This window comes from Otolemur garnettii, unplaced genomic scaffold (assembly GCF_000181295.1).
Source record: "Otolemur garnettii isolate 467f Iridium unplaced genomic scaffold, OtoGar3 scaffold00002, whole genome shotgun sequence".
NCBI classification, from domain to species: Eukaryota; Metazoa; Chordata; class Mammalia; order Primates; family Galagidae; genus Otolemur; species Otolemur garnettii.
Genome location: NW_003852397.1, coordinates 5,630,583 through 5,644,067, shown reverse-complemented (window position 1 = coordinate 5,644,067; position 13,485 = coordinate 5,630,583). Strand labels below are relative to the sequence as shown.

General features: G+C 42.0%; 1 protein-coding gene across 1 annotated transcript in view; it reads right to left on the bottom strand.

The window, feature by feature from the left end:
- CCDC162P overlaps window positions 1–2,709 on the bottom strand; it is a 48,838-nt gene extending 46,129 nt beyond the window's left edge. The window contains exon 1 of the mRNA XM_023512437.1: window positions 2,569–2,709. Coding sequence (XP_023368205.1) covers window positions 2,569–2,709 — 141 coding nt within the window. The remainder of the gene's footprint in view (window positions 1–2,568) is intronic.
- Between the last annotated feature and the right edge of the window lie 10,776 nt (window positions 2,710–13,485).

Genomic DNA, 13,485 nt, shown 5'->3' with positions numbered 1-13,485 from the left:
GCTCACAGCAACCTCCAATTCCTGGGCTCAAACGAGTCTCCTGCCTCAGCCTCCCAAGTAGCTGGGACCACAGGTGCCCGCCACAACACCCCGCTATTTTTTTGGTTGCAGCCGTCATTGTTGTTTGGCGGGCCTGGGCTGGATTTGAACCCGCCACCTTTGGTGTATGTGGCTGGCGCTTTAGCCACTTGAGCCACAGGTGCTGAGCCACACCTTCGCTCTTATTTATTCCTCTGACACCGGCATGGAACTCCCCGTATTCTCCCACTCTGGGAGGGGAACAGACGAGTGCTGCTGGCCCTCAGATGTTAACAGCAGGGCTTCCCAGGTACGGGATGACCATTCCACCAGCACTAAGGGGTAAACTGTCCAGCAGCCCAGAAGCAGAGACCTTGTTCAGAGATAGCTGAGGCTGACTCTACCTTCTCCCCACTTCCTCCTCTTCCACCTTCTACCTGCTAAGTTGGGATCAAGAAATAGGAGAGTCAGATGTTTTCAAATGTTCCCTTATTAGTTACAATGTCTTCCTGAACAATGACATATACATCAGTGTGAAATGGCAATGGAATAGGAAAGATAGGGCTATTTCCTCAACTCTGGCAGGATGCTAGTGTCACTGGTGGTTGCATACCCTGTCAGGAAGTTCTGGGCCCAGTGAGGTCCCTGCTGTGACATGTGGCATGTACTTCTGTGTGGCCAGCTCATTTTCATTAGCATCTCTAGATCCTTGTCCAAACAGATTGAAAAGTTATAGAAGGTGTGTATATGTGTGTGTGCATGTGTGCATGCAAGGTGTGTGCATGTGTGTGCGTGTGCATGCATGTATGTGTGTGCATGTGCGTGAGTGTGCGTGCATATGTGTACGCAGGTATGTGGATACATGTGTGTGAGTGCACATGCATGTGTGCATGCAAGGTGTGTGTATATGTGTGTGTGCATGTGTGTGCATGTGCATGCATGTGTGCGTGTGTGCATGCATGTATGTGTGTGTGAGTGTGCGTGCATGTGTGTACGCAGGTATGTGGATACATGTGTGTGAGTGCACATGCATGTGTGTGTGCATGCGTGTGTGTGTGTGTGTGTGTGCTTACAACCAGTCAGCAACTCACCGGGCCCCTTCGGGTCTCCCTCTTCCCCGTACACAGCGTGGGATGATGGACCACAGCACTGCTTCTCTCTCCAGCATTCTATTCACCTTCCCCCCACTTTCGATTTCATACAAATTTTAGTTGCTCTACAGTTATCTTTGAGGGGGAAAGTAGAAGAATTTATGCAAAATGAGTTCACTCCAAATTCCTGCAACTTGCCTTCACTAGGGCCTCTTGGCTGTACAGTCATTGTCATAGCCATCCCTCACCCATGGTCCTGTACTTCATGCTCCCCACATGCCACGCTCACTTTTCACCTTGGTCATGCAGACAATGTCCACCTCCTCTCTCTCTTTCTGAGACAGCCAGGGACAGTCAACGGCACCCACATCTTACCTTTTCATACCTGAAAGTTCTTTGTGTCTCCTTCACCTCAAGGGAAGTGATCTTAATATTCCTTTCTCAAAATTACTCCTCCACCTGGTTCCTACACCCTCTCCTCTCGTCTCCCCCAGGGCCACCTGGTTCTCACATTTCTCCTTTCACATCTTCCATCTCTTTTTCTCTACTCTTCCTTCCTCTAAGGCTATAAACAGATTCAGTCTTCCCATCTTAATTAAGAAAATGAAACAAAACCCTTAGAGCGACAAATTATAGCCAATTAAAGCTTCAAAAATAATACGGTACCATTGTAAAGACAAATACCCACTAGCTTTGTCTACAAACTTCTTTCCCTTCCAAATGTCCTATGTACAAGCGACCTAACTGGCTTCCTCGACCCAGTCCCTTCCTCCTTCAATCCAACTAGCACTCCATTGCCACAATGATCTTCCTATAAATACACCTTTATAAGTATCATTTTCTTTACAGGATAAAGCAAACATTTTTTTTTTGTCTGGAACTTTACGGGCATTCTCATCCTACCCCTAACAAAACATCAACAAAAACAACCCCTTCACTTCACTATATTTCCCCACAAATCTTCCATTGAACCAAACTGGCCTTGAACCCAACACACAGTGTCTCCTCTGTGCCCTGCTCATGCTGCATCCACCAGAATGCCCTCCCTAGTTTTCCCTCCACCATGTCCTTAAGCCCAGTGCTTCCTTCAAACCCAGCTCAATCCCCTGTCCTTCAAGAGGGCTCCCTCCACAGAACCAACACTTCAGGGATCACCTTCTTCCTAAACAATATTTCATAATCGTCCAAGTCACTGGGTGCTGAGCACTAGGGCATGCAGCCTTGCCCTGGTATTTATTGGTTTAAGTATCTGTCCTGGAAGATCTTATAATACGCCTTTTAATATCCCACTTTTTAATTAGCACTTAGACTTTCTTACAATGAAAATAAACCTGGCTAGGTAATAAATAGAGCTTTGGTGGGAAGATTCTCAGAAGAACTACCTAAGTAAATGTCTAAGGCCTGCATACAGGCGGCGAGTTGAACAGAAAGGCATATTGATTATTTCTTCCTGTTTTACCTGATAGAGGTTGATGTTGCTATAAATCTTCTCCCAGATCTGGTCATAGCTGTGCTGCTGCAAACCCCGGGAAGCCACAGAAGATGGCTGATGTGGAGCCAGCGCAACTATCTTTGCAGCATGGTCTTGGAGCACCTGCATTACTCGCTGGGGGTCAGAAATCTCAGGTAGAACAGAGGGGAGAAGGAACGGTTAGAAGAATATTCCCATCTTCTCAGCAAGGATTTAGTGACCTACACATGAACAAGGAGGAAAGCTTGGTGGGATTTTATTCAATTAAAAAATAAAATTAAAGGCTCCGTGCTGGTAGCACAGTGGTTATGGAGCCAGCGACATGCACCCAGGCTGGCGAGTTCGAGCCCGGGCTGGGCCAGCTAAACAACTGCAACCAAAAGATAGCCAGGCGTTGTGGTGGGCACCTGTAAGTCCCAGCTACTTGGGAGGCTGAGGCAAGAGAATCACTTAAGCCTAAGAAGTTGAGGTTGCTGTGAACTGTGATGCCACAGCACTCTACCCAGGGCAACAGCTTGAGACTCTGTCTTAAATAAATAAATACATAAATAAAATTAAAGTCCAGCATCCTGATTCCCCAAATATGTTTGTCCATTTAACATTATAAGTATTCAAATATATATGGCAGCTCATTTAAAATTCTGTGACAACTCCCTAAAGACAATGGCAGATGGCACCCCCACAGGTGCAGTGGCATTATTGAAAAGATAAACATCCATCAGCTTTTGGTGCAAACTCTGGCATCTGTTAGGGGGGTGCCAGGAGATGGAGGGGGAGAAAGCAGGGCAGTATAGGGAGAGCATAAGCTTCACAAAGACCCAGACCTGGCTTTATCCCTGACTGGCTTTTCCATGCACAGCAGGGCAAGTCAACCTCACAAAAATACTAATGATGTCTTTCCCCAGATTGCTGTGATAATTCTGGCACGTAGGAGCAGAATGAATGTCCTTTCTTCTCTAATGGAGGTAAATAATTGAATAACAACCCCCAAATTGAACTCCTACTTTAGAGATACATGTATTACTATATCACTTTAATATCACAAAGAGCTCCAAAGATCATTCATTCTAGACCTTACCAAAATCCTGAGGACATTTTTTGCAGATATAGAAACAAATCATCCTAAAATTCATAGAATACATTAAGGGACCTCAAATAGTCAGAACCATTTTGAAAAAGAGCAACAAAGTTGGAAGACTTAAACTTCCTTAATCAAAAGATATTATAAAGATACAGTAATCAAAACAGTGTGGTACTAGCATAAAGATAGACATCTAGACCAATGGAATAGAATAGAGAGCCCAGAAATAAACCCTTACGTATACACAATCAAGAGTACCAAGACCACTCAGGGGAGCAAGGACAATGTATCTATTTATAAAACTGAATATCCACATGCAAAATAATAAAGTTTTATCCTCATATTATACCATATACAAAAAAAACCCTCAAAATGGATTAAAGGTCTAAATGTAAGATCTAAAACTATAATAAACCTCTTAGAAGAAAACAGGGGAAACAATTAATGATATTGGATTTAATGATGATTTCTTGAATGTGACACTCAAAGCTCATGCAACAAAAGCAAAAACAGACAAATAGTACTAACATCAAACTTAAAAACTTTTGTGCATCAGTGGATACAATTTTAGTCAATAGAAACAAAGAGCCAGTAGAAATAAAGAGTCTTACAAAATGGGAGGAAATATTTGTAAGCCACATTTTTTTAATAAGTGGTTAATAGCCAGAATATATAAAGAACTTCTACAACACACTACCAACAAAACTAACCAGAAAATGGGCAGAGTCTATAACAATAAATAAATAAACAGGCAAAGGACTTAAATAGATATTTCTCTAATGATAATATACAAATGGCCATCAGCATATGAGAGATGTTCAATGTCACTGACCACCAGAGAAATGCAAAACCAAAACACACTGAGATGTCACCTCTCCCCATTAGGATTGTGACCATTAAAAAAAAAAAAAGCAGCAAGTGTTGGTGAGGATGTGGTAACCCATTAATAGAAATAAATTTAACCAAGGAGGAGAAAGATTTTCACAATGAAAACTGTAAAACACTGATGAAAAAAATTGCAGAGGAAGTAAAAAAATTAAAATGAAAATCAAAAGAAGGAAAGACCTCTAAGGCTCGTAGACTGAAAGAACTAATGCTGTGGACATGACCATACTACACAAAGTGATCTATAGATTTAACGCAATCCCTCCCAAAAGATGGCTCACATTCTTCACAGAAATAGGAAAACATCCCTAAAATTCTTATGGAACCTCAAAAGACTCTAAACAGACAAAGCAATCCTCAGTAACAAGAACAAAGCCGATGGCTTTATACTACAAGGTGTGGGAAAGGAATTCACATAACCCTGACTGGAGTGCAGCCATTTTAGAAAATCAGGTCAGAAACCTGCAGTTCCCTCCCCGGAATCCTGGAGTGCGTCAAAGCCAGAGTTCCTGGAAACAGCCTATCTATATTCTGGGCCATAATCCATGCCCATATCCTGACCTGAACTAGAGAACTGAGCTGAGCTCCTGGGCTCACCATCTCAGCTCTCCTGATGGGGCTAAAAAAAGCCTTTTACAATAGTGTGGGCGCTGAGCTGACTCCTGGTCAGTCTCCATTCTCCTTTTCCCCTTGATTAAAGTCTTCCCTTGTCCCTGGACTGGCCTCCTCTCCTTTATTGTGGTCCGTTGCCCCGGTTCTATGCCAGAACCTCTCGCAAAGCTATAATAACTAAAACAGCATAATATTAGCATTAAACAGGCATACAGACCAAAGGAACAGAATATAGAACCCATAACTAAATCCACCTATTTACAACCAACTGATTTTTGAGAAAGGCACCAAGAACATGTATTAGAGAAAGGACAATGAGTAGTGCTGAGCAGACTGGATATCCACACGCAAGAGAATGAAGCTAGACCCCCATCTCTCACCATACACAAAAAATTAACTCAAAATGAATTCAGGACTTAAATCTAAGACCCTAACCTATAAAACTACTAGAAGAAAACCTACAGGAAACACTTCAGGATGTTGGTCATAGAAAAGATTTGATGGATACAACTTCAAAATCGCAGGCAACAAAAGCAAAACTAGCCAAATGGCATTATATCAAACTAAAAAGATTTTGCATAGCAAGGACACAAGAAGCAGTGAAGAGACAAACTGCAGAATGGGAGAAAATATCTGTGAATTATTCATCTCACAAGAGATTAATATCTAGAATATACAAGAATCTCAACTCAACAGCAAGAAATACAAAGAATCTGCCATTCAAATAGGCAGAGGGTGTGTGAATAGACACTTCTCAAAAGAAGACACACAATGGCCAACAAGGATGTGAAAAAAATCCTCAGCGTTATTAATCACCAGGGGAGTGCAAATCAAAACCACCATGAGATACCATCTCACCCCAGGATGGCAATTAAAAAGAGGAAAAACAACAAATGCTGGCAAGGATGCAGAGAAACAAGCACTCCTATGCACTGCCGGAATGTAAATTAGCATAGCCATTATGGAAAACAGCATGGAAAGTGCTCAAAAATTGCAAAATAGAACTACCGTATGATTCAGCAATCCTGCTGCTGGGTACAGATCCAGAGGAAAGGCAATCATCAGTATATTGGAGAGATAGCTGTACACCCATGTTTATTCCTGCCCTCTACTCACAATAGCCAAGATATCTGTATGGATTCAACCTAGGTATCGATCAACAGATGAATGGATAAAGGAAATGTGGTATACGCACATCATGGAATACTATTCAGCAATAGAAAAGAACGAGATTCCGTCACTTGTGGCAATACTGAGGAGCCTGGGGGGTGTTAGGTTAAGTGAAATACGCCAGGCACAGGAAGATAAATACCACATGTTCTTACTTATACACAGAAGCTAAAAAAAGTAGACTTCATAGAAGTGGAGGGTTTAATCATGAATTTTAAGGCTAGGAAGGGAAGCAGGGGAGATTGGTTAAAGGATTAAAAACTATAGCTAGCTAGAGAGGAGTTCTAGTGTTCTATAGCGCTGCACAGTGACTATAGTTAATAACAATTCATTGCATATTTACACATAGCTAGAAAAAAGGACTTTTGAATGTTCTTAGCATAAAAAATGATCAATGTTTGGCTCGGCGCCTATAGCTCAAGCAGCTAAGGCACCAGCCACATACACCAGAGCTGGCAGGTTCAAATCCAGCCCAGGCCTGCCAAACAATGACAACTACAACCAAAAATAGCCAGGCATTGTAGTAGTCACCTGTAGTCCCAGCTACCTGGGAGGCTGAGGCAAGAGAATCACTTAAGCCTAGGAGTTGGAGATTGCTGTGAGCTGCGATGCCACAGCACTCTACCCAGGGCCGCAGATTGAGGCTCTGTCTCAAAAAAAAAAAAAAAAAAAATCAATGTTTGAGATGGTGGATGTGCTGATTACCTTGATTTGATCATTACACATTATATATATGAAAATATCACTCTATCTCCCATAAATATGTATCATTAAAATTTTTTAAAAGATCACTTAGTCCAACATTGTTGTTTCACAGATGAGGAAAATAAGACTTTAGTAGGTTACACGGCTGGAACGATTTCATACAGAGAGTTGATGTGAAAGCCTGACTAAAATCCAGTTCTTTCTGACAATTTCTTATTTTCTGCTGAAGCTAACAGGATGTTTAAAGTTTGGCAATTAGATTAGAAAGTTCCAAATACAGCCTTCCTAGTGGATCCAGCCCAACATTTTTAAAAAGGGAAAGAAAATTCCACTTTTTGGAAAATGATTTTAACAAGAATCTTATCTACAAGGAGACACAGTTATTTTCTTACCTTCAAAAACTTGGCTTGGAGTTGCATTAATGCATCTATTCTTTTCCGTTCTTTTAGTTTAATCAAAAGCTTCTTTTGCCAAGGATCACATTTTGGCTTGATCTAGTGGACACATACATTCACTTTAAGTTATAACACAACAGAACGGTTCTCGATGAAAGGTGCAAGAGTTTCAAGGACCTTCTGAAATGGAATCTGCCCTCCGTGCTAGGTTTGCTAGGGCTTGTGAGGTCTTAGAAGGGGTCTTCAAAGATCCTCAAATCCATAGAGGGGGACAGCAGCAGCATTTCCTGTTGGTGGCTGGCCTGTGAGATGTGGTGGACCCATTAGGATGATCTACACCATCCATGAACAGGAGGGCCCTAAGCCCATCAGGGTTGGGCATTGCACTTTATTTCTAGGGCAAGAGAAGCGTACCTACTGACTCCTTAAAACTCATATTTAAAATATCAATATTAGATATTAAACACTAAACTGTTTCCAATTTAGATCTATGGCTGTAAGTACCATCAATACACAGATAATGCACAAATTTATATCTCAGCCCTAAACTCTAGCCTGGTATATCCAACTACCTCTTTGAAATCTATACTTGGGTATCAAGCTTAACAAATCTGAAACAGAAAATCCAGCTACATGGACCACATGATTGCTTAAGTCCTTGATCTAAAAGTAACCTTTGATTTCTCCCCGTTCTTTCAGTCAATTTTTATCACTGCTATGGTCTAAATGTGTCCCTTTAACATTTATATGTTGAAACCTCATTCCCAAGGTGATGGTACTAGGAATGGAACTTTGGGAAATGATTAGATCATGATGGTGGAGCTGTCGGGAATAGAATCAGTGCTCTCATAAGAGAGGCCCAAGGAAACTCGTTTCTCCCTTCTACCCTGTGAAGGCGCAGTGAGAAGCCGGCAGCCTGCAAGAGGGTCCTCATTAGAACTCAACCGTGCTGGTTCCCTGATCTTGGACTTCCCAGACTCTAGAACTGTCTAGAAATAAATTTCTGTTGTTTCTAAGCTGTTATTTATGGTATTTTGTCAAAGCAGCCTTAATGGACTGAGACAATCCTATGAGACTTTTCTTTCTTTTACAACCAATCCTTGTTATTTGTGGATTCAATATTTGCCATTTTGCTCACTAACACTTATTTGTGACCTCAGCATACTGATAGAGCTTTCATAGCCATTCATATCTGTGCACAGGGTGGCGGAAAATTGAGTCACCCAATGGGCGTATTTCCAGCTAAGTTTGAACACAGAAACACTCTGCTCTCTCATTTCTGCTTGTACACTGTGAGTGAGGGCCCTTTTCCTGGTCTACTTAGTGCCACATTTTTCACAATTTTGTGCTTTTGGTGATGACTTCACTGGTGCCAATGGTCCCCAAGTATTAAGCCCAAGAGGCAATGTTCCTGAGCATGAGAAGGCTGTGGTACCTTCTGAGAAAATACAGGGGTTGCATGAGCTTTGCTCAGGGACCATGAGTTATAGTGCCCTTTGCCATGAGCTCCATGTTAACAAAGCAACAATATAAACAATATATATTAACTAAGATGTCTATGAAGAGCACACACAAAACAAAGTTACGGATTGATCAATGTTCCAACCCTCTTTCCCCTGGGGGGTAAAAATTCAGGATTGGCTGGATCAGTATTCATGGTGAATTTCTAGAGCACAACTCCTTCGAGAATTGACTGTGCTTAGCACTACCTAAAATCATCTTATTTAATCTGTTTACTTATGTATTGTTTGCAAATTGTGTATCTCCAGGACCAAGGGCTGTGCCTGACACTCAGTATATACCAAATAAATAATTTTTGACTAAAAGGTTGGATTTACACAAGCGAGTTACACCTTTTTGTGTTAATCTTTGTTCTTGACAAATATCTGATGTCATTAACAAAAATCAGGGAGTTTGGACCCAATAGAACAGGGTAAAGGTGTCTGAGAAACTTCTAGACAAGACGAATCAGTGTGGCAAACTTCAAATCAGAGCCAAGACTACAAAGAGCTGGGAGATGCCAGCACATAAGACCAGATTCTCTGAGTTGCCACCCCTGAGCACAGGCAGGTATCCCCTCCTGGTCCCTGAGGCTTTGCTGAGGGAACCAAGGAGGGGGACAACAGGGACCAGACAGACCCAGTGTGCCCGTTTGGCTGGCCTGGTTGCATGACACTCATAACACTGCTGACATCACTTCCAGGCCTCCTCACCTTTATAAATGGAATCCAGTTGGCTCTTTTTTTCAGAGTTATACCAGGTCCTGCCAAACCCAAGTCCTCTGCTTTAGCGACCCCAGTCTCATAGTCTGGAAATGTTTGCATTCTCTGTTGTTCTATGAAGATACTTTGAAATTTTTGGGAAACCTAAACAGGATAAGAAAAGAGCAGTGGGACCCAGGGAAAAAAGTCTCAGATTGTGGGGAATTTCAAAAACAGCCACTGATTATATTTGAAGCAGCCTTGGAGTCAAACATATTTATAAAACATGAATGTGATAATAACAGGACCTTAATTTGGCATACCTGTGTGGCATGAATACTTAGCTCACTTACTTATTCGGAATGTCTGCTCTGAAGACTGGAAATACATTAACGTTTATTTACATGCATTTTTAGCTGGAATGTAAATATAAGTGGAAAATAAATTGTCCACCTTTGGAAATACATTTGCTTTTTCTAATCATTCAACTAACTAGAAAATTTAAGGGTTCAATAAATCCTGCTTAGACACCTAATGAGGTTCTAACTAGAGCACGGTTAACAGATGCCAGGATCTGTTAAAGTTCAATGGATAACTCAACCTATTCCCTTCCTATATCACCTTCACGCTGAGGCTACAAGTGCTTTCTACAACATAGCTTCCTACTTCAAAATGCCCAGCCCTCCCTCCTTCCTTCTCCAGAGTGAGTCCAGGCCCACTGAGCCTTGGTGCACCTCCATCCTTGTACTTGCCACGCTGTGCCATGATTTCCTCACACATGGTGAGCTCCTTGAGGACTCAGACTATGAAGTTTAAGAACTCACCACACAGTCAGGCACAGTGGCTCACACCTATAATCCTAGCATTCTGGGAGGCCGAGGGGGAGGATCCCTTGAGCTCAAGAGTTCAAGACCAGCCTGAGCAAGAGGGAGACCCAGTCTCTACTAAAAATAGAAAAATGAGCCTGGTGTGGTGGTGGGCACCTATAGTCCCAGCTATTTGGGAAGCTGGGACCACTGGAGCCAAGAGATTGAGGTTGCTCTGATCTATGATGATGCCATGACACTCTACCCAGCATGGCAGAGTGAGATTCTGTCACTAAAAAAAATAAGAAAAACTCACCACATAGTGATGGTTGCAAAACAATGTGAATATCTGTAATGCCACTTTACCGTTTCATGGTAACATGGTAAATCATATGTCTATATTAGCACACATGCATGCACACATACACACATACACAAAGACCTACCACAGTGCTCACACAAACTAGAGCCTCAACAAAGCCTTCTGGAGTGAGTGAGCCAGCCCCTGAGCCACAGAGCTGATGATCTTGTCAGTTAATCCTGGCACCTCCCAGGCTGTGCAGTCCAATACTGTACCCACTAGCCACATGTGGCTGTTTAACATCTAAATGTGAATTAGTTAAAATTAAGTAAAATTAAAAATTTGGTTCGTCACTAACCACATTTGAAGTGCTCTAGAGCCAGACGTGACAAGTGGTTAACACATCAAACAGCACAGATACAGAACGTTTCCATCATTGCAGGAAGTTCAGGAAGACAGTGTGGGTCTGTGGCCAGGTTGACAAACTTAAGCGTTAAGGGCTAGACAGTCAATATTTCAGTCTTTACAGACCACAAGGTCTCTGTTGCAGCTACTGAATCTGCCATGGTAGTGTGAGAGCAGCCACCAACAACACAATGAATGGGCATGGTCAGAATATTTGGTTGTTGCCATCGTCAGAATATTTGTGTACCCACGAAATCCATGTGTTGAAATCCCAAACTGCAAGGTGATGATTAGGAAGTGGGAACTTTGGGAGGTGATTAGGTCATGTGGATGAGGCCCTCATAAATAGGATCAGTCCCCTTTTATAAGAGATACTCTTGCCCTTCTTCCACATAAGGACACAGCAAGAGGGCATCATCTCTGAGGCAGAAAGTGGGCCAGTCCCCAGACTTTCTTTCTTTCTTTTTTTTTCTTGAGACACAGTCTCACTATGTCACTCTCAGTAGAGTGCTCTGGCATCACAGCTCACAGCAACCTCAAACTCTTGGGCTCAAGCAATTCTTTGGCCTCAGCCTCCCAAGTAGCTGGGACTATAGGCACCAGCCACAACTCCCAGATATTTTTTCTTGCAGTTGTTATTGTTGTTTAGCTGGCCCGGCCGGGTTCAAACCCACCAACTTCGTTGTATGTGGCTGGTGCCTTAACCTCTGTGCTACGGGTGCCAAGCCATCACCAGACTTTCTTGATCTTGGACTTTCCAGTCTCCAGAACTGTAAGAAATAAATTCCTGGTGTTTATAAGCCACCTAGTCTATGGTATTTTGCTACAGTGGCCTGCATGGACTAAGAAAACTGTATTCCAATAAAACTTTATTTTACAAGAGCAGGTGATGGGCTGCAGGTTGTAGGGTGCTGACCCTGCCTACACAAAATAATTGGTAGGAAACTCATCTTGGGAACGCAATTAGCATTTCACGAAATATTGTGGTAAGAAAAAACAAGTGGAAACTATCATCATAGAAAGGAAACAAATTGTTCCCTTCTCTGGGAACAAGGCCGCTCTGCTGGAGGGCAAAGCCTCTCTACCAGCCTCTGTTATCTTTATCATTAATAACAGTCTGCCATGCTATAATTTATTTTGGTTCTTTTAAAACACCATCTTATTCTGATTCTGTGCTTTGCCTATCACAATGCTTTGCGATAAGAGGGGTAAGGACACTCCCCTAGAAGCATTCTGCTGGAGACAGCTGCTGGTAACATGAAAAGATAGAGCTAAACATCATGACCGTCAAAGAAACCGGAGGACATGTGATATCACTGATTCCAGTATCCTTAAAGACGCTGTGCCACATATTAATAGTAATCATCCCAGTAAAAGGATGCTGGAACAAATACAAATGAAAGTGAAACGTCAAGGTCAAGCCAATGGTGATAGAGGAGACAGTGGCTATTTCTTACATCAAGAACTTTCCAAAACATTCAGATTTGGTGTTTGCCTGTTTACATCAATCCATTTATTACTTTCACCTAGAAAATAGGTACACTTACAAATAATATACAGCTGTAGCTAAAAAAAAATGTATTGTTGAAACTCTTACTGAAAAATTTGTTATTATAAATCTGAAGCTCTCTACCCATAGTCTCATTTTGCCCTTTGAAGTAAGTTTTAACAAGGCTTTTGATATTATGAGGTTGTTTTTGTTAAGCACGTGCAACACTGTGGTACAGCAGAGAAGTCGGCATGACTTTAGACATCACTACACAATGTACGTGCCATTAAACATAAGGCGTTTTGTCAATAAGGACTGCAACACGTCTTGAGAATTGGAGGGCTCTAGACACAGGACAATTGTGCAATGCAAATTTGCCAAATCTTGGCTACATTTATATGATCTGCTACAGACTGTACCCTACTAAATTTTTGCTTTAAATTCTGCACAAGGATGAGTCCTGCAATCCTTCTGGGTTCACTATTCAAGACACCCATTACTCTTAGAGAGAGGAAGTTCTAGCTGCTAATGTAAATTTCTCCTATCACTGCAGCAGAACCCCCATAGCCGACCACCTCCTGCACTGACCACCTCCTTGAGTCAACCTAATTTTCATAGACTGGACATGTACCACATGTCCATACCAATACAGTAGACCTAGTTCCTTATGTTGACCACCACATGTTGATTGGTTTGTTATCCCTTGGGTGGCCAACTTACATTTTACTGTATTTGTATTAAGAAAGAATATATCGAGTACCAGGGAAAAGAGTTCCATTTCCTTAGCGGAGTCCTTTAGCTCTTCCACGTCGTAAGGGATGTTGAAATGGGAGAGCAGGAGCTTCAGCTGAGGCT